Genomic DNA, 18,670 nt, shown 5'->3' with positions numbered 1-18,670 from the left:
CTCTGTTTTGGTGCCACACTAGGACGTCTTCCCATTTCTGGAGTATTCCATGCAGCTTCCAACTATGAGGTCCCTTTTTATTACATTTTCCTGCACTCCATCCCTGCCCCCTCCAGCTCTTACTGTCCCTCTGTTTCATGAAGTCATTACCAACGACTTGGCATATAGCTTACTATCCACTTTTACCATCATTGGTAACTTTTGCTTGAACAATTGTTTACATGAGATCTTGCTGCATAGATATATCTTGTACATTGTCCTTGTAGAATAAAGATCCTTATATATCGTGAGCTTCCTAGGTACAAAATGCTGTTTCCCATGTCTTCTCAATGTAAACACTGTGAGAAAGCATACAGATACCACATTTCTCTTTGATTCCATGAAAGGAGTCACACTGGAGAGAAATCCTATGTAAACAATGTGAAAAAACTTTTTGCAGTCATAAAAGCTTTCAATCACATGAAAGATTTCACACCAGAGAGAAACCCTATCAATATAAACACTGTGAGAAACCATTCAGAAACTGCAAGTCTCTTTGAATCCATGAAAGGACTCACATTGGAGAGAAGCCTTTAACAGTGTTAAAAAGAGGGTCAAAGGTCATGAAGAACCCATATTTGAGAAGAACCCTCAGTTGCAGCTTGTGGACTCTTAGTTGTGGCATGTGGGATCTCATTCCCTGACCAGGTATTGAACCCAGGCCCCCTGCGTTGGGAGTTCAGAGTCTTAGCCATGGGACCACCAGGAAAGTCTCAGGTGTATAGTTTTTGTTTTCTGAGGGTTGAGTTTTTGTTTGTTTGTTTTGGTAGTTAACTTTTCACTTTTCATATTACAGTAGTAACAGTCTCACAAAATAAGTGTGAAGTATAACCTAGATAGCATATTCAAAAGCAGAGACATTACTTTGCCAACAAAGGTCCATCTAGTCAAGGCTATTGTTTTTCCTGTGGTCATGTATGGATATGAGAGTTGGACTGTGAAGAAGGCTGAGTGCCGAAGAATTGATGCCTTTGAACTGTGGTGTTGGAGAAGACTCTTGAGAGTCCCTTGGACTGCAAGGAGATCCAACCAGTCCATTCTGAAGGAGATCAGCTCTGGGATTTCTTTGGAAGGAATGATGCTAACGCTGAAACTCCAGTACTTTGGCCACCTCATGCGAAGAGTTGACTCATTGGAAAAGACTCTGATGCTGGGAGGGATTGAGGGCAGGAGGAGAAGGGGACAACAGAGGTTGAGATGGCTGGATGGCATCACTGACTCGATGGGTGTGAGTCTGGGTGAACTCCGGGAGTTGGTGATGGACAGGGAGGCCTGGCGTGCTGCGATTCATGGGTTCACAAAGAGTCGGACACGACTGAGCGACTGAACTGAACTGAACTGATTGTCTCCTTTGAGAAGACTTTGTGAACAACAGTAACATATATTGTTGAAAACTTTTGAAGAACTTTGTATAGACGTTATCTACTCAGAGGTACAGTCTGGGTTTATTTTATGGGTGTTTTCTGGTTTAATAATTCAGACACTTCACCTTTTAAAAATATATTTTTATACTTATTTGGCTGCATCAGGTGTTAGTTGTGGTGCACAGGCTTGGTTGCCCTGAGGCATTGGCATCACAGTTCCCCAAACAGGGATCCAAGCCCTATCCCCTGCATTGGAACAGGGATTCTTTTTTTTTTTTTTTTTTTTTTAATTTTATTTTATTTTTAAACTTTACAATATTGTATTAGTTTTGCCAAATATAGAAATGAATCCGCCACAGGTATACCCGCGTTCCCCATCCTGAACCCTCCTCCCTCCTCCCTCCTTCCTTCCCTACCCTCCCTCTGGGTCGTCCCAGTGCACCAGCCCCAAGCATCCAGTACCGTGCATCGAACCTGGACTGGCGACTCGTTTCATACATGATATTATACATGTTTCAATGCTATTCTCCCAAATCTCCCCACCCTCTCCCTCTCCCACAGAGTCCATAAGACTGATCTATATATCGGTGTCTCTTTTGCTGTCTCGTACACAGGGTTATTGTTACCATCTTTCTAAATTCCATATATATGCGTTAGTATACTGTATTGGTGTTTTTCTTTCTGGCTTACTTCATTCTGTATAATAGATTCCAGTTTCATCCATCTCATTAGAACTGATTCAAATGTATTCTTTTTAATGGCTGAGTAATACTCCATTGTGTATATGTACCACAGCTTTCTTATCCATTCATCTGCTGATGGGCATCTAGGTTGCTTCCATGTCCTGGCTATTATAAACAGTGCTGCGATGAACATTGGGGTACACGTGTCTCTTTCCCTTCTGGTTTCCTCAGTGTGTATGCCCAGCAGTGGGATTGCTGGATCATAAGGCAGTTCTATTTCCAGTTTTTTAAGGAATCTCCACACTGTTCTCCATAGTAAAGTTGCAGGATATAAAATCAACACACAGAAATCCCTTGCATTCCTATACACTAATAATGAGAAAATTGAAAGAGAAATTAAGGAAACAATTCCATTCACCATTGCAATGGAAAGAATAAAATACTTAGGAATATATCTACCTAAGGAAAATAAAGACCTATATATAGAAAACTATAAAACACTGGTGAAAGAAATCAAAGAGGACACTAATAGATGGAGAAATATACCATGTTCATGGATTGGAAGAATCAATATAGTGAAAATGAGTATACTACCCAAAGCAATTTATAGATTCAATGCAATCCCTATCAAGCTACCAACGGTATTCTTCACAGAGCTAGAACAAATAATTTCACAATTTGTATGGAAATACAAAAAACCTCGAATAGCCAAAGCTATCTTGAGAAAGAAGAATGGAACTGGAGGAATCAACCTACCTGACTTCAGGCTCTATTACAAAGCCACAGTTATCAAGACAGTATGGTACTGGCACAAAGACAGAAATATAGATCAATGGAACAAAATAGAAGGCCCAGAGATAAATCCACGCACATATGGACACCTTATCTTTGACAAAGGAGGCAAGAATATACAATGGATTAAAGACAATCTCTTTAACAAGTGGTGCTGGGAAAACTGGTCAACCACGTGTAAAAGAATGAAACTAGAACACTTTCTGACACCATACACAAAAATAAACTCAAAATGGATTAAAGATCTAAACATAAGATCAGAAACTATAAAACTCCTAGAGGAGAACATAGGCAAAACACTCTCCGACATACATCACAGCAGGATCCTCTATGACCCACCTCCCAGAATATTGGAAATAAAAGCAAAAATAAACAAATGGGACCTAATTAAACTTAAAAGCTTCTGCACAACTAAGGAAACTATTAGCAAGGTGAAAAGACAGCCTTCAGAATGGGAGAAAATAATAGCAAATGAAGCAACAGACAAACAACTAATCTCAAAAATATACAAACAACTCCTACAGCTCAACTCCAGAAAAATAAATGACCCAATCAAAAAATGGGCCAAAGAACTAAATAGACATTTCTCCAAAGAAGACATACAGATGGCTAACAAACACATGAAAAGATGCTCAACATCACTCATTATCACAGAAATGCAAATCAAAACCACTATGAGGTACCATTTCACGCCAGTCAGAATGGCTGCAATCCAAAAGTCTACAAGCAATAAATGCTGGAGAGGGTGTGGAGAAAAGGGAACTCTCTTACACTGGAACAGGGATTCTTAACCACTGAACCACCAGGGAAGTCCCTCAAGCACTTCACTTTTTGTAGTTCTGTTTTGATTTGGGGTTTTATGGTTTATTTATTTTTGTTTTAGTTTCATAGTTTCAATAATTTGTTTCCTTCAGGGAAATTATGTGTCTCATGTAAGTCGTCTTAGCTTTTGGCATATACTTGTTCACTGAATTCTTTCATAGTCCTTTTCTATTTATGCAATGTCTGTAGTAATATCCCTCAGTCTTCCTGACTGTATACATTTGAATATTCCCTCTTTTTCCTAGATCAACCTTGCTTAAGATTTGTCAATTTTGTTAATTTTTCTATAAAACTCACTTTTGGTTTCACTGGTTTTTCTCTATGATTTTTTCACTCCCCATTTCATTCATCCCTACTTTAAATTTTATTATTTCCTTTCCTCCTCAAATCAGGTTTGGTGAGTCATCTTTAACGTCTGTGAAGGTCAATAGACATGGTACTGATTTTCAGTCTCTCTCACTTGCTAACAGAGGCATGAAAAAGGCTACACCTTTTTTTTAGGTTTCACTTCAGATGCAAGCCATAACATTTGAGACTTTGGGAACCATATAATATCCCTCAATATCTCTATTAATAATTTTTGTTTTCAAGTGCATTTTGCACAATGTTTATACAACCTCTTTTCATGTTGGTGTCATTCACATGTATATCTATCACACAGTTGGACTTTCACTCAGTATCTTTCATCTAAAGTGTGCTTTCTAGACTTCCCTGGTGGCCTGGTGGTTAAGAATCTGCCTGCCAGAGCACAGGACACAGATTTGATCCCTGGTCCAGGAAGATTCCACATGCCTCAGGGCAACTAAGGACATGCTATGCAACTAATGAGCCAGTGTTCTAGAGCCTGTGCTCCACAACAGGAGAAGCCACTGCAAATGAGAAGACCAAGCATCCCAACTAGAAAAAAGCCCATGCTCAGCAATAAAGAGACAGCACAGCTGAAAATAAATGAATAAATAAATAAAATTAAATTAAAAATATAATAAAAAATACAGTCTACTTCTTCTACATAGTACATACTTAGATCAGGGTTTGTCTATTTCATATGAGGTGAAACTCTCTTCCTCCTGTTTGGACCATATCATTCATTCACTCTTAGTATTATTGACATAGATGCAATACACCTGGCATTTGCCTTTTGTGTTTTACAGCTCTTAAATTTTTAACTCTTCCAGAAGGTAAAGAATCTGCCTGCAATACAGTAAACCCAGGTTCAATCACTGGGTAGGGAAGATCCCCTGGAGAAGGGAATGGCTACTCACTCCAGTATTCTTGCCTGGAGAAACCCATGGACAGAGGAGCCTGGTAGGCTATTGTCCATGGGGTTGCAAAGAGTTGGACATGACTGAGCAACTAACACTTTTAATTCTTATGCTATGCTAAGTTACTTCAGTAGTATCCGACTCTGTGCGACCCCATAGACGGTAGCCCACCAGGCTCCCCCGTCCCTGGGATTCTCCAGGCAAGAACACTGGAGTGGGTTGCCATTTCCTTCTCCAATGCATGAAAGTGAAAAAAGAAAGTGAAGTCGCTCAGTCGTGTCTGACTCTTAGTGACCCCATGGACTGCAGCCCCCCAGGCTCCTCCATCCATGGGATTTTCCAGGCAAGAGTACTGGAGTGGGGTGCCATTGCCTTCTCTTAGTCCTTTATAAATTTATTTTTCATTAAATGAATATATTCTAGTACTTTCATTTCTAAATGGCTTCTCCATTAGATATTTTTAAAAAATTTAGAGGTTCCTCTTTAAAAATATATGCATTGATTACATATTATCATAGCTTAATTCCAGGGATACAAGAAAGCATTCATATAAAGCTTTATTCTTTTCCCTTTTTTTATTATTGTCATGCAGATTATATTAATGATATAATCCTCTCAAATATTTTGGTACACTTGTGTACCATCTGTGGTCATTTCCTTTGCTCAGTACAGTTTACTCTTACACTTGTGCTTTTGAATGGCAAATGTCCTAACATGGGTATCACATTGCTATATATTGTAGTGTACTAACACATGACACACATATTTAAAAAGGAACTTTTTTACATAGTTCCTTTCACATCAATTGAAAGAAAATTGTATTACTTCTGCCTTTTATTCTTATGGCATTAAATATACAGGTGTTTTTCTTTGTTAACATTAATATGAACCACTTTCTGGAATCCCTGGTATTCAAGCTAAAGAACTCGTCCTGTAATTCCTGTGAGGCAATTGTCTATTAATATATTTTTTCAGTTGTTATTGATTTGAGAGCATCTTTGTTTTGTCTCTATCTTTCAGAAGGTAGTTTTGGTCAAGATGGACTTCTTGGTTGATAGGTTTTTTTCTTAGCACACCTTGAATGTTTCCCTCTGCCTTTTGGCCTCCCCATTTTTTTGCTGAGATATCACCTAATTTTACTAGGGTAATTTTACTGGTCATTTTTCAAATGCCCTTTATCCCCACTATACAGTTCCAACTCCTATTTCTATGCATGCCTAATATTTCTGTTATAAACTGGATATTTTAGGCAATATAATGCAGATACTCTGGGTACTGGACATATTTCTTCAGGACTTTGTTATAATGAGTACCAGCTTTATCAGTTTTTTGTTTGTTTTTTGGTGGAGAATGTGAGTAATGATCCAGCATTATTTTAATGAAGCTTGATCCCTACGTTTTGAGAAGACAGAGTTAGTGTATTGAATTATGGATATGCAGATTATGATCTTGGAGAAGGCAATGGCACCCCACTCCAGTACTCTTGCCTGGAGAATCCCAGGGATGGGGGAGTCTGGTGGGCTGCCATCTAGGGGGTCGCACAGAGTCGGACACAACTGAAGTGACTTAGCAGCAGCAACAGCAACTTGAAAACACATGAAATTGTAAAACTCACTAGTAAAGGTGAATATTCAGATGGTTTGACCTATGATTTTTCAACTTTGTGATGGTGCAAAAGCAATATGCATTTGGTAGAAGCCAGACTTTGAATTTTGATCTTTTCTTGGGCCAGCAACACACAGTATGTTACTCTCTTGCGATGCTGGACAGCAGCAGTGTGCCAGTGCTCCCAGTCAGCCACATAGTCACAGGGATAAACAACAGACACACTTACAACAATTCTGTATCTATGCAGTTATTGTATTTTTCACTTTCAGTGCAGTATTCAGTAAATTACATGAATTATTCAACATTCTATTATAAAATAGGCTTTGTGTTAGCTGATTTTACCCAACTATCAGCTAAGGTAGTGTCCTGAGCATGTTTAAAGCAGTCTAGGTTAGGCTATAATATTTGATAGGCTGAGTGTATTAAATGCATTTTAGACTTATGATATTTTCTACTTATAATGAGTTTATTAGGATATACCTCCATCATGAATTGAGGAAGAGGAGGTGAGTTTGAGTGAACTCCGGGAGTTGGTGATGGACAGGGAGGCCTGGTGTGCTGCAATTCATGGGGTCGCAAAGAGTTGGACACGACTGAGCAACTGAACTGAACTGAACTGAACTGAGTATAATCAAATTCAGAATATGTTAAATACTGTGTCTTAGTCTATACAATTTGTTATGACAAAAGTGCTGTACTGGGTAACCTATAAACAACACAAATTTATTTCTCAAAGTTCTGGAGATTAGTAACTCTGGCTGACTCTCTCTGGCACAGTCCACTTCATCATAGACAGCCACTTTCTCACTATAATCTCACATGGAAGAAGCATAACAGGACTCTCTTTGACCTCTTTTATAAGGGCACTAATCTGTTTTATGATGGTTGTCTCCTCATGACATACTCATCTCCCAAAGGCCCCTCCATCTCCTAATACTATCACTTTCAGTGTCAAAATTTTAATATATGAAGTTTGAGGGGAAATAAACATTCATAAAATCCTATATAGTGGTATGTAAAACACTTTTAACTCTAGCAAAAAGTTTAAAAAGACAAAAGTGCTAAAAATTAACTATAGCTACAATAAATTGTTAATGTATACACAATGTAAAAGTATGTAAATTGTGATATCTATAATAAAATGGGGGATAATTAAAGGATAGAGTTTTAATACTTGATTTAAATAAATTTATTAATTTAAATTCTTATATTTTATATAGGTCCCATAGCAATCACAAAGAAAAAATCTGAATAGATTTTTCAGATACAAAGGACCCTCCAAAAGTCAAAACTATCTTGAGCCAGAAGAACAAAACTGGAAAATACAATTTCTGACTTCTAACTATTACAAAGCTGTGGTAATAATCAAAACTATTCATGTTGATATATGGCAGAGGCCAACACAACATTGCAAGAATACACAGAAGAACTGTACAAAAAGAATACACAGAAGGACTGTACAAAAAAGATCTTCATGACCTAGATAATCACGATGGTGTGATCACTGACCTAGAGCCAGACATCCTGGAATGTGAAGTCAAGTGGGCCTTAGAAAGCATTGCTACAAACAAAGCTAGTGGAGGTGATGGAATTCCAGTTGAGCTATTTCAAATCCTGAAAGATGATGCTGTGAAAGTGCTGCACTCAATATGCCAACAAATTTGGAAAACTCAGCCTTGGCCACAGGACTGGAAAAAGTCAGTTTTCATTCCAATCCCAAAGAAAGGCAATGCCAAAGAAGGCTCAAACTACTGCACAATTGCACTAATCAAACACGCTAGTAAAGTAATGCTCAAAATTCTCCAAGCCAGTCTTCAACAATACATGAACCGTGGACTTCCTGATGTTCAAGCTGGTTTTAGAAAAGGCAGAGGAACCAGAGATCAAATTGCCAACATCCACTGGATAATTGAAAAAGCAAGAGAGTTTCATAAAAACATCTATTTCTGCTTTATTGACTATGCCAAAGCCTTTGACTATGTCGATCACAAGAAACTGTGGAAAATTCTTCAAGAGATGGGAATACCAGACCACCTGACCTGCCTCTTGAGAAACTTATATGCAGGTCAGGAAGCAACAGTTAGAACTGGACATGGAACAACAGACTGGTTCCAAATAGGAAAAGGAGTACGTCAAAGCTATATATTGTCACCCTGCTTATTTAACTTCTATGCAGAGTACATCATGAGAAACGCTGGGCTCAAAGAAGCACAAGCTGGAATCCAGATTGCCCGAAAAAATATCAGTAACCTCAGATATGCAGATGACACCACCCTTATGGCAGAAAGTGAAGAAGAACTAAAAATCTTCTTGATGAAAGTGAAAGTGGAGAGTGAAAAAGTTGGCTTAAAGCTTAACGTTCAGAAAACTAAAATGGCATCTGGTCCCATCACTTCATGGGAAATAGATGGGGGAACAGTGGAACCAGTGTCAGACTTTATTTTTTGGGGCTTCAAAATCACTGCAGATGGTGATTGCAGCCATGAAATTAAAAGATGCCTACTCCTTGGAAGGAAAGTTATGACCAACCTAGATAACATATTCAAAAGCAGAGACATTACTTTGCCAACAAAGGTCCATCTAGTCAAGGCTATGGTTTTTCCAGTGGTCATGTATGGATGTGAGAGTTAGACTGTGAAGAAGGCTGAGTGCCGAAGAATTGATGCTTTTGAACTGTGGTGTTGGAGAAGACTCTTGAGAGTCCCTTGGACTACAAGGAGATCCAACCAGTCCATTCTAAAGGAGATAAGTCCTGGGTGTTCTTTGGAAGGAATGATGCTAAAGCTGAAACTCCAATACTTTGGCCACCTCATGCGAAGAGTTGACTCATTGGAAAAGACCCTGATGCTGGGAGGGATTGGGGGCAGGAGGACAAGGGGACGACATAGGTGAGATGGCTGAATGGCATCACTGACTCGATGGACGTGAGTTTGAGTGAACTCCGGGAGTTGGTGATGGACAGGGAGGGCTGGCGTGCTGCAGTTCATGGGGTCACAAAGAGTCGGACATGACTGAACGACTGAACTGAACTGAACACAGTATTGTAGAAAAATTATTTTCCAATAAAAAACAATCTAAACTAAAATAAAAATAGACATATAGATCAATGGATCAGAACAGAGAGCCTAGAAATGAATGCACACTTTTATAGTCAACTGATCTTCAAAATTAACTGTGGAAAATTCTGAAAGAGATGGGAATACCAGACCACCTGACCTGCCTCTTGAGAAACCTGTATGCAGATCAGGAAGCAACAGTTAGAACTGGACATGGACCAACAGACTAGTTCTAAATAGGAAAAGGAGTACGTCAAGGCTGTATACTGTCAACCTGATTATTTAACTTATATGCAGAGTACATCATGAGAAACTGGGCTGGAGAAAGCACTAGTTGGAATCAAGATTGCCAGGAGAAATATAAACAACCTCAGATATGCAGATAACACCACCCTCAGATATAAGCATCTGAATTCAGAGATCCAAAGAATAGATGAGATGGTTGGATAGCATCACCGACTCAACGGACATGAGTTTGGGTGAACTCTGGGAGTTGATGATGGACAGGGAGGCCTGGTGTGCTGAGGTTCATGGGCAAAAAGTCAGACGCAACTGAGCAGCTGAACTGAACTGAACTGATCTTCAAAATCTGTACCAAAAACACACAAAGGGGAAAGAAGAGTTCCTTCCATAAATCACTCTGTGAAAACTGAATTTCCACATGAAAACAAATAAAATTGGATTCTTGTATCTCATCATGTACAAAAATCAATTTGAAATAGATGACTTAAATGTATGACCTGAAACTGTAAAACTGCTAAAAGGGAACACATGGAGAAAGCTTCTTGGCATTGACCTAGTACGTGAGTTTTGGATATGACCCCAAAAGCATAGGCAACAATAACAAGAACTAAAACAAATGGGAGTGCATCAAAAATAAAAATTTTGCAAACAAAGGAAATAATCAACAATATTGTAACCTATGAAATGGGAGAAAATAAAAGAAAACCATCTATCCAATAAGGGGTTAAAATGTCTAAGGAACTTTAACAAATAAACAGCAAAATACAAATAACCTGATTAAAAAATAGTTAAGAATATGAATAGATATTCTCAATACAAGATGTACAAATCTCCAAAAGTTTATAAAAAGATGCTCAAACATTGCTGCTGCTGCGTCGCTTCAGTCGTGTCTGACTCTGCACGACCCCATAGACGGCAGCCTACCAGGCTCCTCTGTCCCTGGGATTCTCTAGGCAAGAACATGGAGTGGGTTGCCATTTCCTTCCCCACTCAAACATTAAAGAAACACAAATCAAAACCAGGAGATAACACCTCACACTAATTAGATTGGCTATTATCAAATAGACAAAAGATAACAAGCGTTGATAAAGGAACCTTATACATTGTTGGCAAGAATATAATTCACACAGTCATAATGCAGAAATAGTCTGGAAGTTCCTTAAAAATTAAAAGTAAAATTATCATATGATCCAGTAATCCCACTTCTGGGTATATATCTGAAGGAAATGAAATTAGTATATCAATGAGATTCCTGCACTCCCATATTCATTACAACATTACTCACAGTAGCTAGAATATTGAAACAAGCTAAGTGTCTGTCTTTTGTTTAATGGATAAATAAAAGGTAGCATGTGTATACACACACACACATATATGCAATGGAATATTATTCAACTTTTAAAGAAAGAAAGAAATCCTGACATTGCAACAACATGGATAAACCTGGAGGACATTATGCTAAGTGAAATAAGCCAGACAGAGAAAGACAAATACTACATGATCTCACTTACATGTTCAATCTGAAAAAGTTGAACTCACAAAAGCAGAGACTAAAATGGTGTTTGCCAGCAGTGAGTACGCTGTAGGAGAACTGAGGACATGTTGGTCAAAGGAACAAACTTTCAGTTGTAAGATGAAGCAGTACTGGAGATCTAATGTAGAGTATGGTGACTAGTTAATAATAACGTTAAGTTGAAATTTGCTAAGAGAATTGATCCTGAGTGTTCTTACCACACACACAAGGTGACTATGTGAAGTGAGAGGAATGCTAACTAGTTGATTGTGGTAATTATTGCATAATATATGTGTATCAAGACATCTTACACATCTTAAATACATAAAATTTTAATTTGTCAATTATGCTTCAATAAACCTGAAGGGGAAAAGAAAAATATCAAGCATCTTAGGTTTTTCCCCTGCCTTGCTCACTTCCCCCTGTGAGTCCCTGTCTTCATCTCCCTTTCTTTGTGCTCTTAAACTGCCAATCACTGATATCATTTGCATTTGTGTGCAAAAGAAGGAGACATCTTTTGTCTTAGAAAACTTGTCCTCTCATGTCCAGCACCACAGCCTTGGATTGTCACATAAGGAATAAACACACCTCCTTTACAGACAGAAAGGTAAGGTCTTCTCTGAATGAGACCATATGAACAAGCAAACAGAACACTCTTGCTGTACTTCATGATGTAGTATTTTTTGTAGAAAAAAATGAATAATCCCTTAGTGCTGTGGTCACTGTGGTTTCCTTTTTTTGTAAAGTTGAGGCTCTGACCACTCTTGCAGCCTCAAAGTAAGAATCTCTGAGCTATACGGTGAAGTCAGAGAACATAATCTCTCGAGTCAGGAAAGAATCTTTGAGAAGGGGCTGAGCCCCCCGAAAAAGCCAGGTCTGTGGTAGAGAGATGCTGTCCTAACCCCACCCAGGGCTCATGTTGAGCTTTTCTACTTACCCAAGATCAGCAGTGATACCCACAGCAGCATGAAGACTTGGTCTGCCCAAGGCAGAGGCCAAAAGAGAAGCTTTCTCAGGAATAGCGCTTTTGTCGTTGATCTCAAAGTTGTACACTATCACCCTAGCCCGAAGATAGGCATCTGTGAAATAGCTTTTTCAAAGAGGAGGATGCATTAGTAAACTAGAAAAAAGGAAGTGGGAGTTCCCATTTTTAACTACTAATCAAAGTTTCCTGCCCTGTGATCAAAGTGATAAAAATAAATGTTAGGGTTTTTGACACCACGTTTCTATTGCTGGAAAAATCGCTTAAGGAAAGCATGGAAGATAGCTCTAAAATAATGTTTATTATGACATCATTCATAATAGCTGAACACTGGAAGAAATATTATAGGACTGAATAAACATGGTGGTGGTTTAGTCACTAAGTTGTGTCCGACTCTTGTGGCCCCAAGGACTGTAGCCTACAAGGCTCCTCTGTCCCTGGGATTCTCCAGGCAAGAATACTGGAGTGGGTTGCCATTTCCTTCTCCAGAATAAACATAGGACTGCTTAAGAATATTCTGATACATCTAAATAATGACACACCATGAAGACATTAACAATGAGATAAGCTTGTACATGTAAGAAAGCAAGACAACCTTGATCAATGTGAAGAGAAAAACGTGGGGAGTAGATTGGTATTTATACTAATATTACATTGGGGTAAATGTAAAATATAGAGTACATGTATAAATAAATTGATATAAGAATCCTTTCTTATTTCCTGGGAAATAAACCTAAAATAGTGGTTATATTTTCAGAACTATGGAATGGAAGAAGATATTTTATTTTATGTCTTTCTATACATGCTATCCTGAGAAGGCAATGGCACCCCACTCCAGTACTCTTGCCTGGAAAATCCCATGGACAGAGGAGCCTGGTAGGCTGCAGTCCATGGGGTCTCGAAGATTCAGACACGACTGAGTGACTTCACTTTCACTTTTCACTTTCATGCATTGGAGAAGGAAATGGCAACCCACTCCAGTGTTCTTGCCTGGAGAATCCCAGGGACGGGGGAGCCTGGTGGGCTGCCGTCTATGGGGTTGCACAGAGTCGGACACGACTGAAGCGACATAGCAGCAGCAGCAGAAGCATACATGCTATATGCTTAGTCGCTCAGTTGTGTCTGACTCTTTGTGACCCCATGGACTCCTCTGTCCATGGGATTTTCAAGGCAAGAATACTGGAGTGGGTTGCCATTTCATTCTCCAATGTCTTTCTATACAGTTTTGTTTGTTTGTTTGTTTTTAATTTCTGTATATGTGAATTGCTTCGATAACTTTTTAAAAGTCAGGTTTTCATCCTGGTATACTGACATTACCTGCCATGAGGAATGCCAGTTTCTTATTTTCAAATAGTTTTCCCCACCTTTTCTTTCTGGGTCTGTATTCTGGTCTTCTTAAAGTGAAAGTGAAAGTGGCTCAGTCATGTCTAACTCTTTGCAATCCCACTGACTGTAGCCTGCCAGGCTCCTCTGTCCATGGAATTCTCCAGACAAGAATACTGTGAGTGAGTGAGTGTGAAGTCATTCAGTAGAGTCTGACTCTTTGCGACCCCATGAACTGTAGCCCACTAGGTTTCTCTGTCCATGAAATTTTTCAGGCAAGAGTACTGGAGTGGGCATTTCCTTCTTCAAAGAATATTGTAGTGGATGGCTGTTCCCTTCTCCAGGGGATCTTCCCAACCCAGGGATGGAACCCAGGTCTCCCTTATTGCAGGTGGATTCTTTGCCATCTGAGCCACCAAGGAATCCCTTAAGGGACCATTTAATTTCATATTAAAATGGCAGAAGTTAACGATGAAGAGAAAATATTAAAAGCATCTAGAGTAAGCATTTTGTTACATACAAGGGAACATTCATAAGATTATCAGTAGATTATATAGTAGAAATTTTGCAGGCCAGAAGGGAGTGAAGTGATATATTCAAAGTGCTTAAACAAAAGAATTTTTTAAAAAATCCAACCAGTAATACTCTACCCAGAAAAGTTAGAATAGAAGGAGAGGGAAGCACAGGCTAAAGGACTTTTCACCACTAAACTGGCTTTACAAGCAGTGTAAAAAGGGACTTACTTAAACAGAAAAGAAAGCTTAATTTCTTTAAAAAAAAAAATAATATATATATATATGAAAGAAAATATTTCAGTAAAAAGGTAAATATATAGTAAGCCAGTCAATCAGTTCAGTTGCTTAGTCATGTCTCACTCTTTGCAACACCATGGACTGAACATGCCAGGCTTCCCTGTCCACCACCAATTCCTGGGGCATTTGCATCGAGTTGGTGATACCACCCAATCACCTCACCCTGTCATGCCCTTCTCCTCCTGCCTTCAATATTGCCCAGCATCAGGATCTTTTCCAATGAATCAGCTCTTCACATCAGGTGACCAAAGTATTGGAGTTTCAGCTTCAGCATCAGCCCTTCCAATGAATATTCAGGACTTATTTCCTTTAAGATTGACTCGTTCAATCTCCTTGCCATCCAAGGGCCTCTTGAGAGTCTTCTCCAAAACCACAGTTCAAAAGCATCAATTCTTCACTGCTCAGCTTTCTTTATGGTCCAACACTATCATCCATACATGACTATTGGAGAAGTCATAGCTTTGACTAGACAGACCTTTGTCAGCAAAGTTATGTCTCTGCTTTTTAGCATGCTGTCTAGGTTGATCATAGCTTTTCTTCCAAGGAGCAAGTGTCTTTTAATTTCATGGCTGCAGTCACCATCTGAAGTGATTTTGGAGCCCAAGAAAATAAGGTCTGACACTGTTTCCATTGCTTTCCTGTCCAATTATTTGCCATGAAGTGTGGGGACCAGATGCTATGATCTTAGTTTTTTGAATGTTGAGTTTTAAGCTAGCTTTTTCACTCTCCTCTTTAATTTTCATCAAAAAGCTCTTCACGATACTGGATGCTTGGGGCTGGTGCACTGGGACGACCCAGAGGAATGGTATGGGGAGGGAGGTGGGAGGAGGGTTCAGGATGGGGAACACATGTATACCTGTGGTGGAAGCATTTTGATATATGGCAAAACCAATACAATATTGTAAAGTTAAAAAATAAAAATTAAAAAAAAAAAAAGCTCTTCAGTTTATCTTCACTTTCTGCCATAAGGGTGGTGTCTTCTGCATATCTGAGGTTATTGAGATTTCTCCCAGCAATCTTGATTCCAGTTTGTGCTTCATCCAGCCCAGCATTTCGCATGATGTAGTCTGAATATAAGTTAAATAAGCAGGGTGACCATATACAGCCTTGACGTACTCCTTTTCCTATTTGGAACCAGTCTGTTGTTCCATGTCTGGTTCTAACTGTTGCTTCTTGACCTGCATACAGATTTCTCAGGAGGCAGGTCAGGGGGTCTGGTATTCCCACCTCTTGAAGAATTTTCCACAGTTTCTTGTGATCCACACAGTCAAAGGCTTTGGCATAGTCAGTAAAGCAGAAGCAGATGTTTTTCTGGAACTCTCTTGCTTTTTGTGTGATCCAATGGATGCTGGCTCTTTTGATCTCCGGTTCCTCTGCCTTTTCTAAAACCAGCTTGAACATCTGGAAGTTCATGGTTCATGTACTGTTGAAGCCTGGCTTGGAGAATTTTGAGCATTACTTTGCTAGCCTGTGAGATGAGTGCAGTTGTGCAGTAGTTTGAACATTCTTTGGCATTGACTTTTCTTAGGATTGGAATGAAAACTGACCTTTTCCAGTCCTGTGGCCACTGCTGAGTTTTCCATATTTATTGGCATATTGAATGCAACACTTTAACAGCAACATCTTTTAGGATTTGAAATAGCTCAACTGGAATTTCATCACCTCCACTAGCTTTGTTCTTAGTGATGTTTCCTAAGGTGAAGGGCAAAGTAAATGAAAGGCAAAGCCTGGCGACCCCACCATGGGGATACAGGGTGGGAAGGGGTTGGGGGTGTAGGGGTGGGCGTGGAAGTGATAAGTCTCATCTTAGATTTCCAGTCCTAGGAGGATATTGGAAAGGACCAAAACAAGGCGGGGGATGGGAAGTAGGGGAAAAGCATCTTAGCTTTCTTACTCTGTCGCCTTAAATTTGTTGTGTAAGATGACAGGAGCATATTATGATCTTTGTCCCAACTGTGCTTCATGGGAGATTTAAGGAATCCCCAGTCACCAGGAAAAATGGTGTCCAGGCTTAGGCTCCAAATAGGTTTGATTCAAGAGTAGCTATGTGTCCACTCTCTGGGACTGTGCTGTGAGATCCAGAATAAGCAAGACCCTAGGGAAGGTAAAGATGGCAGAGTAGAAGGATGTGTGCTCACCTACTCCTGTGAGAACTCCAAAATTTCAGCTCACTGCTGAACAACCATCAACAAGAGAATGTTGAATTCCATTAGAAAAGGATTACCCCACATCCAAGGGCAAAGGAGAAACCCCAACAAGACAGTGCGAGGGGCAAATTCTTGTTTATAATCAAACCCCATATCCACCAGAGATGCTTGGAGGGCTCAAATGAAAACTTATGTGCACCAGGACCCAGAGACACTGCAGTGACTGAACCAGACCTGCCTTTGAGTGTTTGAGTGTCCCCTGCAGAGCTATGGGTCAGCAGTGGCTTGCCATGGGGATAGGGGCTCTTGGTGCAGCAGACCTGGGTCATGCAGCATGTGGCACAAGCCCTCTTGGAGGAGGTCACCATTAGCCCCACCATAGATCTCCTGACTGACCTACCCACAAACTGTAGAACAACTATACCAAGAAATTCTCATACTGTTAAGAAAGTTCTAGGACCCACAACAGATTTCCCAACCTGGAGATCTGGCAAAGGGACTAAGATCCCCCAGGGAATTTGACTTTGGAGGCCAATGGGATTTAATTACAGAATTTCCACAGGACTGGGGAAACAGACTCTTAGAGGGCACAAACAAAACCTTGTGCAAGTGAGCCAGGAGCCAGGAGAAAGGAACAGTGTCCCAACAAGAGACTAAACCAGACTTGCCTGTGAATGTCCAGGAGTCTCCAGTGGAGGCATGGGTTGACAGTGGCCTGCTGCAGGGTCATGGGAACTGGATACAGAATACAAATATATAGTAAAGGTAGTGGTTCAATCACCTACAAAGCTAGTATAAAAATTAAATACAAAAGTAGTTAAAATAACTATTATAATCACTACTTAAGGGATACACAAGATATAAAGATATAAACTGTCATGAGGAAAATAAAAATGTTGAGCTTTAGGGATCAAATTTAAGTTCTTACCAACTTCAAATAGAGTGCTATGTTATTATATGAAAGCCTCCTGGTAACCACGAAGCTATCCTATAGTAAATACTAAAGCAAACAAACAAATCAGAATGAGAGAAAGACAAAGTAACATAAATATAACAGTTAAAAAAAGAAAGAAAGAAAAAGTCATTAAACCACAAGAAAGAGAGCACATTCAGTAAGTGGTGCTGGGAAACCAGACTGTTACATGTGAAAGGATGAAATTAGTATAATTTCTCAAAACATATTCCAAAAAAACTTAAAAGGGATTAAGATCTGAAAAAAATTCTTAGGAGAGAACATAGGCAGAACACTCTTTGATATCAACTATAGCAATATTTTTTATGGATCAATTGCCTAAGGGAAAAGAAACAAAGGCAAAAATAAACAAATGGGACCTAATGAAAAGCTTTTGCATGTCAAAGGAGAAAATATTTGCAAATAATATAACCAATAAGGGGTTAATATCCGATAAGCTCATACAACTCAACTCCAAAAAAAAAAAAAAAAAAACATTTTAAATGGGCAGAAGAATTCAATAAATATTTTTCCAAAGAGGAAATGCAGATGGTCAACAGGTATATTACTAATTATCAGGAAAATGCAAATCAAAGCCACAATGAGATATCACCTCACACATACCTGAATGGCTATCATAAAAAAATAATAATAATAACAAATGTTGGCAAGGATATGGAGGAAAAGGAACCCTTGTACATGGTTGGTTCGGTTCAGTTCAGTTCAGTCGCTCAGTCGTGTCTGACTCTTTGCGACCACATGAACCTCAGTACACCAGGCCTCCCTGTCCATCACCAACTCCCAAAGTCTACCCAAACCCATGTCCATTGAGTCAGTGATGCCATACAACCATCTCATCCTCTGTCATCCTCTTCTCCTCCTGCCCTCAATCTTTCCCAGAATCAGAGTCATTTCCAATGAGTCAGCTCTTTTCATGAGGTGGCCAAAGTATTGGAGTTTCAGCTTCAACATTAGTCCTTCCAATGTACACCCAGGACTGATCTCCTTTCAGATGGACTGGTTGGATCTCCTTGCAGCCCAAGGGACTCTCGAGAGTCTTCTCCAACACCAC

At 39.4% G+C, this 18,670-nt stretch overlaps 1 protein-coding gene across 8 annotated transcripts in view; it reads right to left on the bottom strand.

Moving 5' to 3' along the window:
• Positions 1-12,479, bottom strand: part of FCRL5 (Fc receptor like 5) — an 84,097-nt gene extending 71,618 nt beyond the window's left edge. For 7 of the 8 annotated variants that reach the window (XR_011565271.1, XM_070784145.1, XM_019988640.2 and 4 more), the window contains exon 1: positions 12,320-12,479. Coding sequence is in view for 7 of the 8 variants with exons in the window: in XM_070784145.1 (XP_070640246.1) it covers positions 12,320-12,350 (31 nt within the window). In the remaining variant the exon portion in view is untranslated. The remainder of the gene's footprint in view (positions 1-12,319) is intronic. The other variant, XM_019988615.2, reaches the window with a different exon arrangement.
• Between the last annotated feature and the right edge of the window lie 6,191 nt (positions 12,480-18,670).

Source organism: Bos indicus, chromosome 3 (assembly GCF_029378745.1).
Source record: "Bos indicus isolate NIAB-ARS_2022 breed Sahiwal x Tharparkar chromosome 3, NIAB-ARS_B.indTharparkar_mat_pri_1.0, whole genome shotgun sequence".
In the NCBI taxonomy this organism is placed as follows: Eukaryota; Metazoa; Chordata; class Mammalia; order Artiodactyla; family Bovidae; genus Bos; species Bos indicus.
This window is presented reverse-complemented; position numbering and strand designations above follow the sequence as displayed.